The 14,452-nt window shown below is 46.2% G+C and overlaps 1 protein-coding gene across 4 annotated transcripts in view; it reads right to left on the reverse strand.

Moving 5' to 3' along the window:
• flna (filamin A, alpha (actin binding protein 280)) overlaps positions 1–14,452 on the reverse strand; it is a 34,268-nt gene that overhangs the window by 8,109 nt on the left and 11,707 nt on the right. For 2 of the 4 annotated variants that reach the window (XM_085146744.1, XM_085146743.1), the window contains exons 4-31: positions 13,857–13,954; positions 12,325–12,472; positions 12,085–12,203; positions 11,933–12,010; positions 11,636–11,798; positions 11,354–11,554; positions 9,770–9,907; positions 9,029–9,155; positions 8,819–8,955; positions 8,536–8,732; positions 7,982–8,095; positions 7,756–7,899; positions 7,556–7,679; positions 7,213–7,373; positions 7,025–7,115; positions 5,945–6,114; positions 5,678–5,795; positions 5,348–5,460; positions 4,902–5,051; positions 4,463–4,781; positions 3,997–4,170; positions 3,737–3,899; positions 3,501–3,661; positions 3,205–3,372; positions 2,978–3,101; positions 2,411–2,567; positions 2,128–2,317; positions 298–545 (exon numbers count right to left, since the gene is read on the reverse strand). In XM_085146744.1, coding sequence (XP_085002870.1) covers positions 298–545; positions 2,128–2,317; positions 2,411–2,567; positions 2,978–3,101; positions 3,205–3,372; positions 3,501–3,661; positions 3,737–3,899; positions 3,997–4,170; positions 4,463–4,781; positions 4,902–5,051; positions 5,348–5,460; positions 5,678–5,795; positions 5,945–6,114; positions 7,025–7,115; positions 7,213–7,373; positions 7,556–7,679; positions 7,756–7,899; positions 7,982–8,095; positions 8,536–8,732; positions 8,819–8,955; positions 9,029–9,155; positions 9,770–9,907; positions 11,354–11,554; positions 11,636–11,798; positions 11,933–12,010; positions 12,085–12,203; positions 12,325–12,472; positions 13,857–13,954 — 4,295 coding nt within the window. Of the gene's footprint in view, positions 1–297; positions 546–1,018; positions 1,043–2,127; positions 2,318–2,410; positions 2,568–2,977; positions 3,102–3,204; positions 3,373–3,500; positions 3,680–3,736; positions 3,900–3,996; positions 4,171–4,462; positions 4,782–4,901; positions 5,052–5,347; positions 5,461–5,677; positions 5,796–5,944; positions 6,115–7,024; positions 7,116–7,212; positions 7,374–7,555; positions 7,680–7,755; positions 7,900–7,981; positions 8,096–8,535; positions 8,733–8,818; positions 8,956–9,028; positions 9,156–9,769; positions 9,908–11,353; positions 11,555–11,635; positions 11,799–11,932; positions 12,011–12,084; positions 12,204–12,324; positions 12,473–13,856; positions 13,955–14,452 lie in introns of all 4 variants that reach the window. The other 2 variants (XM_085146741.1, XM_085146742.1) reach the window with 2 other exon arrangements.

Consider the following 14,452-nt stretch of genomic DNA (forward strand, 5'->3'; position numbering starts at 1 on the left):
TAACACGTTAACGTGGACAGCCCTTATTAGTGCTCACTTAAATTGCTTGCCTAGAATTTGAAGACAGTTCATCTTGGGCCCACTTCCTGTCAGTTATCTCGCCCATAATCGTCTCATGTCGGTGACTTTGTTTTCTCGCGTCACCAGCTTCAAGCTGCAGCCTGCTTTCACTGTGGATGCAGCTTAAGACTGAACTCTGCTTCTCCAAGTTGAGGGTCATTCTTGATAACTGTATCTGACACTGAGCAGTTTTCATGAGATTCTAGCAGAGCAGGCTTACACGTGCAGATCACTCACCGTGACTTGGAACGGACTGTTAGGGATGTGCTCCCCTCCAAAGCGGACGCAGATCACATACTCGCCAGGCTGTGGCGCCGTGTAGAAGATGTCGAATGTGCCGTCCTCATTTTCAACCACGTCCACGTCAAGCTCCGCCCCCTCTGGCGTGCAGACGCTGCACGTCACCTTGCCTTTTCCGGCAGCTTTGGCGTCCACCGTGATAACCGTCTGTTCGCCAATCTGGATAGTTGGGCCAACACCGGCACCTTCACATAAAAATAATCATAAAATGCATTTAAGTCGTTTCTTACACAGACACAAGCGCACTGCCAGACGCAACATTCAGCATGCACATTCCACAACCAGAAGACCAGGTTAAAGCTGAATCTAGTCATGTTATTACCATCGCTCATATATTGTTACCAATAACAGTTACAGTTTCCATGTATGAACAGAAAGCTAGATTAGAGTGCCATTCCACCATGCCTTCCTACCTACTCTGTTAGTCCATTAGTTTGTCCAATATAAAATGGAGACACACAGTTATGAGAGAGGAAGCGTAAAATGAGATGGAAGGCGGGGAAAAAAAAAAAAAAAAAAAAAAAAAGGTCTGGGAAAGTGAAATATAGAAGAGAAACAAGCAAAAGGATGGGATGTCCTCTTGAAAGCTGGTGCCACTATCCTCCATGCTGAGAAAAAAGACAACAGAGAAGGTCCTCTACATGATAAAAAGGCTTACCTAAACCGTGACCGCCGATTGAGACTGAAAGTAGGAACGGTGAGAAGCGAGGGAGCCAGAGAAAAGTGACAAATAAAAGACAGTCAGGTGGGGTGGAGGTGACGGGTGGCAATAACTGTGCTCCAAACAGTTGGATGAAACAAACGGTGGTGGAGTGTGAAGCGGGGCGGTGTGTGTGTGTGTGTGTGTGTGTGTGTGTGTGTCTGTGGGGCCGGGCTGAGTGAGTAGTGTGCAGGGTGCAACTGAGGAGCACAGCGTGAGGAATGCCACATACCAATGCACAGAAAACTGATGAGATACGAGCAGCAGGTACACAGAGGCGCTCTAGATCACATGACCTCCAACAAACCACTCACATAATCATCTGTGGAGCCAAATGTCCGTGAGCCCTCAGGTGTGGGTGGGTAGGAAGACTTTCAATCATTGCCATTGTAGTTAACCAAAGAGAGTGTCTCATTCATGCATGTTTGACTATAATTCATAAAAACCAAAAACAGGATTTCTATCATCTGAGCTCAAACTCACTGATGTCATGCATCAGGTGACTTAAAGAACCTGAGCAGGTAGTCCTACCTGGCTGTTAGAAAACATTGAAGCTTCACTTTCAGAACCAGAAGCTCTGCATGTGATTACAGCTGACTGATTAAACTGGAACTTCCTCAACGCGCGACTTTAAATATCAGATCCTGACTCTTCAGTTCAAAGACATGCTGAGCGCTCAATCCTCGTGTTCTGTAGACGCATTTATAAGTATTTACCCATTTGTAAATCTGCACCGCTCAAAGAACTGTGCAACATTTTCTGTAATATATAAAATCCTGTACAAGCAACAATTCCTGCACGAGAGAGGAGAGAAACATTTTGTGGCTCTGAGTAAAAACCCTTTGACCTCTCCCGGCTGCAGGAACTCTGGATTTTAATAGCAACAGGTGGAAATGTGGGGCATATGCTGTTGATAACAATCAGATATGTTGGAAATCATTGTGTGTCAGTATTCTACACAATACGTTTCACTAATTATTCCTGCTGAGACGAGACACTGATCAGCAGTACAGCCGACTGAGTTGGTAGAATAACAAAATGACTGCAGCAGCCCGTCCTGGACATACCTGTGACGGTGCACTTGCTGGCATCTCCGGTGGGCAGAGCCCTGATTCGGTAGGGTGAATAAGGGATCTCGTCTCCTCCGTACTTAATGAGAATGGTGTATCTGCCAGTCATGTCTGGCACATAAGACACCAGGTAGGTCCCATCATGGTTGTCACGGATATTTGCCTTCTTGGGCTTCCCCTCTGGGTCCTTCAGGAGAGAAAAAAAAAAAAAAAAAAAAAAAAAAAAAAGCGTTAGCTAAACATCGCAGCTCTGATTCCATGCTGTGGTCCAAGCACTCACAGTGATCTGCACTGCCAGCAGTCCCTCGCCTGCATCTTTGGCATCGATGGTGAACTCCACCGGCAGAGAGGCAGGCACTCCAGTGGTGTTGAGGCCAGGTCCGCTTGCACGCACCTTGCTGGCATCATGGGTGGGCAGCACCTTTACCTTGTACGGGCTGACAAAGAGAGAGAAGGACTGGCTGTGGGATACAGTCTCATCGAGAGAGCCGAGTAAACCACGGGTGGGTTAGATGTTTCATTAGCAGCCTGCTGAAACGAGCTGTGTCATTAGCCGAATTCAGCCATGCAGACAGATGACCGTCTATGGTAAAGCATGCAGATCACCTGGACAGCACACAGTTATTATTCCAGCCAGACTTCAGCTACTTCATTCTAATAATGCAGGAACTACAAAGATTTATTACTACTGGCTTTTGAATGTGGTTCTTCTATTCAGAAAAACAAAACTAACGTCGTTTTGTGTTTTCTGTGTTGGTCACAGGCAGACATTGATCATCATGGTTGGATATTAGGAAATGGATTAAAATTTGTGCATATTTAGGCTGATACACTGCCTGAGAGTTACCTGCGTGGGATCTCCTCATCAGCATACAACACATTGATGGAATAGGGTCCCTCTCGAGTAGGAACATAGTTGACTGTGTGAGTCTGGTCACCGTTATCCACCACCTCCACAGGCTCCACCACACCTGAACACACACAGAAAGAAGCCAAATACCAAGTTTAACATCTTCTAAGAGCTCTCTGGTACACAGTTAATCATAGATGGAGAAATGTTAGAAGCCAGATCACCTTTGGGCCCTTGTACTCGGACCTGCAGTGGGGCAACTCCAGCTTTGGAGGCATCCACTGTGAACGCCTGAGGAATGTTGGCTCTGACATTGTTGCCGAGGCCGGGACCCTGGCACTTCACCTTGGTACTGTCCACTGTGTCGCTGACGGGCACAGAGAATGGACTTCCTGCTCAGAACAAGCATGAGGGAACGATATTTAAGGCCTCTGCTTAACAACAGGGGATGGAGTACATTTCAAAAGGATTTTCTTCTCACATTTTTATTTCTTACTACTACTAAAACAGTATTCAGTACCTGTGATGGGCTGTCCTCCGTAGGTGATGTTGAGGTTGTACGTGCCAGGCTCGTATGGGATGTACTCCACACTGCAGCTGCCATCCTTGTTGTCAGTGCAGGACATTTTGGCTTCCGACGGACCTTCCATAGCTAGACCCAAGCCACCAGTACCTGCTCCTCTGCACAGGGAAGAAAGACTTTTACAATAGGAGTAGGAAACAGATTTGTGACACGCCACCATGGACTCGTCTCACCTGGTTTCCACGGTGAACTTGTTGGGCTTGTTGGTGGTGCCACCTTTCAGACCAGGGCCGTGCACACGAACACGAGCCGGGTCGCAGCCTTCAGTCACAGCAACACGGAACGGGCTCTTTGGTACCGGAGAGCCATCATAGCAAACTTCCACAGTGTGTGGGCCTGAAACACACACACACACACACACACACACACTCAACTCAAAGTGGAGAAGAAAAACACTCACAGCTACTGTACCCACTGCTGCACTTGAACTCACCCTCCTCGTAGGGAGTGTACTCCACATTGTAGGTTCCATCCCGAAGGTCCGTGATCAGGGCATCCGTGCGGCTCCCTGAGGGGTTGCTGATATGGGTTTTGATGTGGTCGCCTCCAGTCTGTGTGAGAGCGCGAGCATCCACAGTGAAGTCTGTAGTGGCCTCACGGAAGACTCCTGAAAGGACAGAACATACAGTACACAGGTTATCTTTAAATATAATCATAAGCTCATATGGCCTTTAAAATGAGACCAGTCTGTCATTTACATTTCACACAGCTCCCTTTATTCTTCACATAACGTTATTCACACAAGCTGGGGCCCAATTTCATCTGAATTCTGCAATAATCTACAGATCATCTCCCATCAATAAGACTATGGTGATAATGGGAGGAAGAAACCAGCATCAGCCCCCCAAAAAAGGAAAACACACACACACACACACACACACACACACACGTTATTTCACCTTTGCCTTCCACTCCTGGTCCGAACACCAGAACACCGCTGGCATCAACGGCAGGCTCCACGTTGAGCCGAGCAGGGAAGTTGGGCACATCCTGGCCACCATAGCGGATGGTGAGCGTGTACGAGCCGGGGTACAGAGGGATGTAGGTAATCGTGTAGGTTCCATCTCCGTTGTCTTGGATGTGAACCTCTGCCTCAGTGCCGCTGTCCGATATGATCTCAATAGTCAGCTCAGCAGGGCCGGCATTGGTACAGTCCACAATGAACTCCCCCGTCTCGCCAACCTTGGCACGCTCCAAACCTGGGCCTGAGCAACGTACCTGAGAGGAAAGGTGACACGGAACAAAGATCAATGATTCCAATCTGCAAGCATGTCAAGCTGAATTAATTCAATTCACTTCACACAGGTTTAAGAACATCTAGCAGCGCTTGTGGCTAACCTTGGAGGGGTCTGTTGCAGGGTAAGCTGTGGGGGTGAAGGGGGAGCCAGGGATGGGCACTCCATCATAAGTCAGTTCAACCTGGTATGGTCCTGCTTCCCGGGGGATGAATTTCACCTGACTAGTCTCTGGGCTCAGCCCAGGCTCCACCTGGAACAAAACACATTAACGTGACTTTACGAGAGGCATGAGGAGAGAGAAAGACGCGGCACTGAAAGAGTGCTGGAATACTGGGAGAGTTCTCCAACATCCAAGGAGAACTTCCAGGGAGACCAAATAAGTGGCTGGAGGTGTAAGACGGCGGTGGAGTGGACTTTGATTTTACCAATAAGGATAAATAAAATGTTTATTAAAAAACAAAAACAGGATGAAACTGATTTAAGACTCAAAGAGAAAAACATTAACTCCTATATTGTCCTGTTAAAAAAGGAGATTTTGTGTCATACTTTGCTGGACACTGGTTTCCCTCCTGGTCCAGTCACTTTGGCAGCAACCTTGCCCTGACCCCCAGCACCCTTTGACTTGACAGTCACTTCCTGATCTTTGCCGACAGTCATCTCTGCAAGAACACAGACCAAAGAAAACACACTGACACTTCTGATCTGCCTGAAAAGCTTAGTTTTTTTTTTTTTTTTTTTTTTAAACACATCAATATACTGACAACCATGCAAGGGAGAAAGCCATGGTGAAAACATTCATGTTAGACAGTAGGCTTTATATAGGCTGAGGTTTGCTGTCAGGTGTGGCTGGACAAGAACAGTGACACAGGTACATACTGTCTCCCAGGCCGGTCACGTTGACCTTGCTGAGGTCTAGTGTGGGCGCCACACCGACGCTGAAAGGGCTCTTGGGAATGTGATCTCCACCATAGGTCACAGCAACTCCCAGTGGACCCTGTCACAGCAAAGAGGAGCGATCCGCACGATCCCATTTAATATGATGCATAACAGCCAGAAGAATGCTTTACTGCTCTGATAAGAAGCCACATGATACAACGTAGCTACAACTGGCAAATTCTGCATGTTTGCGCATTCTTCTCTCACCTGTTGCACGGGTGTGTATTTAACAGTGTGTGTGTTGTCGTGGTTGTTGATGATTTCAAAGTCTTTCACAGCCTCTCCTTTGGTCGGGCCACTGAAGCTGCAGTCTAGGTTTGCCTTTCCTGCTCCTTTAGTGCTGACGGTGAAATGAGTGGGCTTGTTCAGCTCTACGCCTGAAAGACAGCATTCAACTGGGTTAGGGAGTCTAATTAGAATAAAAGTAATCACTCTGCAAACCCAGCATGTCATACAAGCTTTTGTATCAACACGTTTCAATAAGCAGGAAACTTTTACACCTTAGAGGAAATGCTCGGGGTGCTTCAGGGTCCACGGGCAACTGCCCACAGCAGACAAAAGACTAAGATCAAGATGTGTAAATGTAGATCTGCAGATATATAAAAGACTTAAAGTAACAGATTTAAAATGCTACCCAGCTTAGCACAGCATTTCTTCTGCAGTGTAAAATAACACCAAAGTACCTTAAGCTAAATTTAAATTATGCATTTAACTGAAGCAGTTGATGACTGATTTGAATTATATTAGTTCAAATAAAGTCTATTTATATGCAGTGTACAGTGACAGATTATAGGTGTGCAGTACCAGTCTGATTCTTAAGAGATTAATAAGTGTGATCCAGCTTCATACATTTATTCTGGGATGCCACAGCTTTACAGGAGTCTGTCACAAAACACTCATTTCAGCCCCCCGCCCCCCCAGATGACAACATCTTAAGCTAATGAGCAGGAACAGTGACTTGTCCAAATAAATCCTATTATGTGGCTCATCTTTGGTATCTTACCTCTGTCAGACTGTCACATGACAGCTCAGAAGGACCTGTTTCCATTAGCATAGCAGCTCTAACCCCGTTTATTCTTGTTTTTAAATCCTTGTGATTTTAATCTGGATCTTGTCAGTTTTGTCAAACATGTTCTTGCTACAGATGTTAAAGCATTAAGAGAGCTATGAAGAGTTGTTCCATGCAGTTTGACACTGACCGTCAAACCTTTCTGAGCATTCAATCTACAGCCAATCGAATGTGGCCACGCCTGTTTTTGTTAGCACCCTCTGGCTTGGTGTTCTTACCACTGCGGCTGAGTCCCGGTCCCTCCGCCTTGACTTTGCTGGCATCATGAGAAGGATCCACTTTGACCCTGAAGGGCGTCATTGGAATAGCCTGAACGCAAACAGGAAGACACACATTACAATAAACCCTGAGTCCTGGAAACAGTCTGCCTTCCAACCGATATAAATACTCGAGGATTCAGAGTCACCTGGTCAGCAAACAGCACCATGATGGTGTAGCTGCCTGCTCCAGGGGGAGTATATTTGACGGTGAAGGTATCGTTGTCGTTCCTGATGATGTCAAAGTCGATGTCAGCCTCTGCAGGTCCCACCACTCCCGGGGCACACTTGATGCCTATGCTGATGTCACCTGATGGCCGAGGGCAAAGGTTAGCATGTTATAGGTAACGCTCTACAGCTTCAAACAGCAGCTGGGCGAAATACATTTCCTATAATATCTGTTCATAAACATGTTATTGTTGTTTGGAATATTGCTTTGACCGGATCTTTTGTTTGTTCTCTTTACTCTCTCACAGTTTTCTGGAGCTTTACCTTGACCAGCCTCTGAGCAGTCAACAGTGAAGTATGTTGGCTCGAAGGCCTTGAGGCCCGTCTTTGCCACTCCAGGCCCAGAAACCTTCACCTTGTTTGGATGACAGCCTGCTCCGATATTCATCTGTGGGCACAAACACCAAAACTCAGGAAACTCAGTGAGAAGAAAAGGCGAAGCCTGCATAGCAGAGCATACTCACCCTGAACGGACTCTCAGGGATGTTAACGTCTCCCCAGGACACCATCACAGTGTGCTTCACAGGCTTTCGTGGGGTGTAGGTGCAGCTGTACGTGCCGTTGCCATTATCCTTCACCTGGACGTCCACAGAATTGCCTTCACCATCCTGTGCAGAGGACAAGAGATTAGTTCACTCAGATTTAATACACATTTACCGTATTTATGGTCATAAACAAACCCAGACATACCTGAGCTACAATTTTCAGAGGAGCTTTTCCTCCTTGCTTGGCATCGACTGTGAATTCGGTGGGTTTTCCAACAGCCAGTCCACTGCTCTGAAGGCCTGGGCCGTACGCCTTAACCTAGACAAAAAAAAAACAAAAACAAAAACCCCACATGTACTACAGCCAGAAGAGCATTTACACACTACAGTGCTGTGAAGACATATCTGCCTCCTTCCTGATTTACCATCTTTTTCCATATTTATCACACTGACATGTTACAGATCAGTTTTTAATATTAGACAAAGAATGTCTCCTATTAAAATGCAGTTTTCCAAACACACTACAGGAAAAAGTAATTCATCTAAAACCTTGTGTGTCACCTCTGACACCAAGAACTGCAGCAAGTGTTTGGTGCAGGAAGTCTCCCTTTGCCTTCACACAATCGTTTTAACCCATCCACTCCCACCAAGATCTCAGGCCTTGAGGCAACAGTCATGAAAACTAATCTTAACTGAAGAAAGATTGTTAGATGGACTCGTCCATGATCTCCATGTGCATCTCTCTGGGTGGGCGCATACCTTGTCTGGGTAAAAGTCTTTCCCTGGAGGGTTGACGATCTCAGCCATAAAGGGAGAGTGTTGGATGTCCTCATTGTTGCAGAGCACATGGACGGCATACTCGCCAGGCTCTGTGGGCCAGTAGCGCACGTCACACGATCCATCACCCTTGTCATCACACTCGATCTTGGCCTGAGACGGACCTTCCACAGAGAAACCTGAAGAACAACAGTTTCAGAGAAGAAACTGAAGATGATCTGCACATGCTTTCAGGACTGACCCCACGCCCGCGTATGGCACTTACCCAGTGTACCGACATTGTCTCCAACAGCCTCCACCACAAAGTCAGCAGATTTACCAACAACACCTCCTTCCAGTCCAGGACCCCAGGCCCTCACCTTCTGCTGGCCAGCCTCAGTGCCAATCTTGACCTCCATGGGACTAAACAGAGCATCGACTGGTCAGTCACAATGACAAGTTCGAGTCAGTGTTTTGTTTGCATGCCCATGTGTACCTGCGTGGAATGTGCTGTCCTCCCCAGGTGATGGTGATGGAATATGTTCCAGGTGTGGTGGGGTAATACTCAAATTCATACACACTGTCTCCAAGGTCTTTCCGTTTACACGGCTCCTCCAGACCCTCTGTGAACAAGATGCCTTTGCATTATTTCTTTAATCCAGTCTTACTTGATCATTTTAGGAAGGAGGAAGCATCCCCAGTCTGTTTGTAGTTAGATTCATTGGCCGCTCAGAACCACATTTAAAAAAACAAAACCATAGCTTAGAGTAGAAATCCTCTGAGGCGATCGTGATTTTAGGTTGCATTAAAAAAAAAAAAAAAAAAAAAAGGCACATTTTTAAAATGCTTTATGCACAGAATTGTTCCCGTTGGACACAAGAAGCAGACTCTGCAGCCTGATCAGGCTGGTGTTTGTGCAGCTGGCTCACTGTGCTGTGATAACAGTGTGTTTGTCAAAGACTGATGTGAACAGTGAAGACAGTCTGAATGTCAAAGAGCGCAGAGGAGGGCTGCAGATGTCAGGAGCTACTCTTTCAGTGACAACAGCTGGCTGTGCTCGTTCGTCTTCACTGTTCTGTTGGTTTGTTGTCAGTTAGCTAAAGATTATCCTTTGTAAATCCAACATACTCATTTACTGATCTGTTTATTCGTTTGTTGGGTTTTTCCTCTTCAGATTGCAAACATTAATCCCACCTCAAGCACAAAAACCAATGTGAACTTTTGGATTAGAACTCACTGGGGCCCTTGATGGTGACTTTCAACTCCCCAGTGCCGGCTCCTTTTGTGTAAACCTTGAAGTCTGCAGTCTCCTTCACCCGGAGGCCCTTTGGCTGCAGACCACGACCCTTGGCTCTGCAGAGGCTGGGGTTACACGCTGTGGACAAACAGAGCGAGTGAGACGGGCACGGCTCCGAGTAACATTATGACCACGTACAAGTTCAGAACACATTTCAGTGGGGACAAGACCAATGAAGTGTGAGGTGAATGAAATTAAACACAAACCATCCATCACACTCCAGATCTGCTGGAAAGCAAATGTTATTTTCTCCTTCCTACTACCCTGCATGCCCCCCGTTATCCACCCATCCTTTCCTGCAGAGCAAATTCTTAGACCACAGGGAAGGAAGTGAGCCATTATCCTCACACAGGGAGTGGGATATCCCTTCATAGCGCTTTATTAAAACTGTAATAAGCTGAGTCACAGCGAGACCAAGTGCAGAAAGCAAAGGAAGCCTTCCAGGAAGACAAAGTGTCTCAAGATATAGTCGATGTTATTGTATTCAGATGTGTTGCTGTGGTATACTTGCAAAAGCTACTGGACACAGAGACACCACATTAATGGCAGAAGATTGTTCTGTGTTTTCTTTTAAACCAAAGTTACTTTGTTTTTAATGTGTTTCAGCCCAATCTAAGGGGACCTTCTGGTTAGCAGCAGAGCTGTTTAATGACTTTTGGTTTTTCTGATTGTGAAACTGAGGAAATTCTTTACAAGCTCTTGTTGTTTCCCCCAGGCTTACTTTAAAGGACGACCATGATCTAAACGTTATCAGTTAGTAGGGGATAGCCTATACTTGGCAAGTGGCAACCCTTAACTACTTTGTTAATGTAGGACCCGTGCAGCTCTTTCCATTTAACACCAAAGCAAATGCATTTGTTCTGTGAGCCCATTATACAAGCTGAATTTGTTTTCTATGTCTGACAGACTCGGGCTACATGGACGTCTTACTGAATCTCAAAAAGACAGTGAGTTACTATTAGGTAGCAGCCACACCCACAGTTCTGCTAAAAGCTATATTTAAATCATGTAAATATAATTCTTAGTAACCCAGGTCACTGTTAACTTAAGACCACAGATTGGCTGTAATGAGGAACTGGTTTCCTGATCAAACACAACACAGCTTAATTTTCTGGGAATGGTGTTTCTTCATGAATGTGCTGAAAACACCAAATAAGGAGATTCACACCACTGTGGACGCTCGAGTCACGTGAAGTTTACAGGCAGCCGACACACACAGCAACTTTACAGGGGGGGAAAAACACACACACACACACACACACACACACACACACACACACACACACACGACAGAGTAGGTACCAAAGAGATCCCAGGAAGGAAGAGGCTGTTCCAGAGAGAGGACAGATGCCAGCAGGCTTCTATCAAAGAGAAGAGGACATGACATCCAGCAGAGGAACACAGCAGAGGTTAGACACAGGAGAAGCAGAAACACATTTTAAAACGGCTGCTGTGGTAGAAGTGTTCAGTTAGCAGTGACATCCTCCCAGATTTACACTCCGTGAAGCTGTAACATATGCTCACCCTCTCCCACATTAACTGTGAAAGGACTCTTGCTGATCTGACCACCAGCAAAGGTCACGTAAATGGTGTGCTGGCCCTCCTGGGTGGGTTTGTAGGTGCAGCGATAGCTGCTGTTACCCTTGTCCTCAATGGTGCACGTCACCGTGTTCTTATTCCCTGCAGGGTCCAAGATCACCACTTCCACCTCTCCAACACCAGCACCTTAGAAAAACAGGAGCAAAACACACAGTTAAACACTCCATGCGGCCTGATGTTACAGCTAGCTGCACAAACACACATTACCTGCTGTGTACACATCAAAGTAAGTGGACTTGTTAGCAATATTTCCTGAGGGCTCGAGGCCCGGTCCCTGTGCTGTGGCCTTGCTGGAGTCTCCCTGAGCCATGCCGACCTCCACCTCGAAGGGGCTCTTAGAGATGTGTTGCCCTGCAAACAGCACAGTCACCTACAAAATGAAGGAGAGCAGGAAAATGGCATGTTAGCTGTAATCACTGCTTTGTGGAGCAAAACCCATTTTCTACCTGAAAGATTACTTTAGGGATTATTTCTCACATCTTTAACATTAAATTCTTCGCTCACCTTGTGCATGCCTGTCACTTTGGGGACGTAGACGACAGAGTAGGTACGGTTCTTGTCATTGTTGGCCGTCACTTTAGCCTGAACACAGACACAATCGTTTTTAAATGAACAAAACTGAAAGTAGAAGTTACACACAAGGATGGATCACAGACCTCCTCTCTGTGGCCTGCAGGGTCCTCCACGTAAACCAGCACCTCTCCCATTCCTGCGCTGATGGTTTCCACGGTGAACGTGGCCTTTTTCATCACTACATTACCAACGGGCTCGACGCCTTCACACAACAGACAACATGTTAAAAATGTCTCACTGCAGTATAAGGCTCACAGTTTCTCTGTGGATACAAGGAAAGGTGAATCAGCTGCATGTCGTGATGCGCGTGCATGCAGGCGTACCTGGGCCATAGGCACGCGCTTTCTTGGGGTTGAGTTTGGGTCGCAGAGGTGCTCCAGGCTTGAGCTTGGCTTTGGGAAACTGTGACAGGTAGGTCATGACTGAGTGCTCGTCCACATTGGGGTCGACGATCTCTTCAGGGGTTATCACCTAGGAGACGAGGAGAAACATTTTTCTAGATGTAAGGGTGGGCAGCCCTCCCCCAACTTGTTTGCATGTTTGTAGTTGAAGGAGAACCAAGGTGACAGCTGTGCAAACGGAGGCAAGGCTTGATCAGTTACCGTGGAGATTACTCACAGGCAAACCCAGTGATGTTTTGATTGTGTGATTAAAACCACACACACGAACCTGTACGCATTTAGAAAGTACCTGAGACAGTCGCACGCAAACCAGGAGCCAGACAAACCACAGAGTCTGGAGGGGAAGGACGCCGACAGTTTCTTAGCAGAAGCACGGCTGAAGGCGGAAACGCCAGCAACCACAGAGCCAACTGTCAGCACGCTACAGCGTGCCAATCATGCCAACAGTACTGACACACACACACACACACACACAGCACAGCTACGCCACACAGGCGGCACAGGAAACTCTGAGTTCACTTTCAAAGCTCCCTGGTAAATGCTGAAAAGGGGCTCAAATGTCAGGTTTCCCCACATGACTGCACCAGAACAGATTTACCATTTCTAGTTTGCCAAAGACCCCCTGTAGCCTTACATAAGACTGAGGGGGTCTTTGGGGGAACCAAGAATCAGACAGGTATGAAAATGACCGCTTACTGACCAATTGAAAAAACAAACAAAAAAAAAAGAAATCACCTGGGACCGTCACTCAGATAAGAGAATACTTCCCTGTGTAAGGATTCAAAAACGAGCTGCTGTACAAAGATGGATGTTGTGATGGTGACCAAAAGAAAAAAAGCTTCACTGCAGATAACAATCACCCTCAGAAAATGCACCACTTCCTTGTGTTTGGTGTCTGAGGGAGTGAAGTCATTAGCAGGTGTGGATAAGAGTTCAGTCATAGTTTCCAGAGCGTAGCACACCAGCCTAATGGCAAACTGACTGCAAACGATGAATAGTCTGAAACACGATGAGTTTACTGGTGAAAAATCTCCACTCTTATTTTAAAAGTTCACCTGCTGTTAACCAGAGGACCAAAGACCCACCAGTCAGCAGCTTCTGTAAAGCCTCTCAGCCTGTGGATGAGAGTCTCCAACAAGTTTCAATGACCAGTCCTCAGTGAAAGGCTCCATCATTTTACCTCCATTTAGATTGAGGATGACTGCATCATCTGCAGTTAAAGTCACCTTAACTCAAATCAGGTTTTTGCTTTATATGCAAAATCTGTTCAAAAGTTACTTATTTGTAAAACACTTGTGACTGGCCACAGTGACCAGCAGGAAGCAGTGCATTTACCTCCAAAAGGCAGATAATAACTCTGGCTAAACGTTAGCTATGGGGGAAAACACGATTGTGATTGAACTGTGTTCCAATATCCAGCTTTTTTTAATGTTACTCCTTCATTATCAGGTCACCTGTGGAATGCCGAGCCAGTCATCAGCTTGCTGCATGGCTTCACGCGCGTTGTCCACTGGTTTTGTCTGATCCCACTGGTCCCAGTCAGGACACAGACCTGCAGGAATAAGGTCAGATGGATTCACTATATGAAGCAGAAGGGTTCATTTACAGTACTGGCTGTACTGATTATGACGAGTATAAGATCTCAATGTAAAAAAAAAAGTTTAATGATATCAAACTTGCTAGAAATGCTAATGCAGAGTGGACATTTTTTCCTGATGACATGTATAAGCTCAGCTAGCTCTGCATTTCACCACCGAGAGTGGATCTGTCGTGTTTTTGCCAATTTTCTGTCATTGCTCCATATTTTTATTAACACGTAGCATAATTTAAAATCATGTGTCCTGGCTTCAGAGGGCTCCAACACTCAGATCTCTTGACAATGAGAGCAGACATCCCCAATATGGTCATCTGAAGCATACAGCTCTGCCCCACCCAGCCACTGTTTAGGGTTGCACTGAGGAGCTGTGCCAGGGCTGTATAAGATAAATAAGAAGTTTGAGTAAAAGCAGAGTAGACCCCCTTTACACAGTGAAACAGCATTTCTGATTAA

The sequence above is a fragment of the Neolamprologus multifasciatus genome, chromosome 20 (assembly GCF_963576455.1).
Source record: "Neolamprologus multifasciatus chromosome 20, fNeoMul1.2, whole genome shotgun sequence".
Classification (NCBI taxonomy): Eukaryota; Metazoa; Chordata; class Actinopteri; order Cichliformes; family Cichlidae; genus Neolamprologus; species Neolamprologus multifasciatus.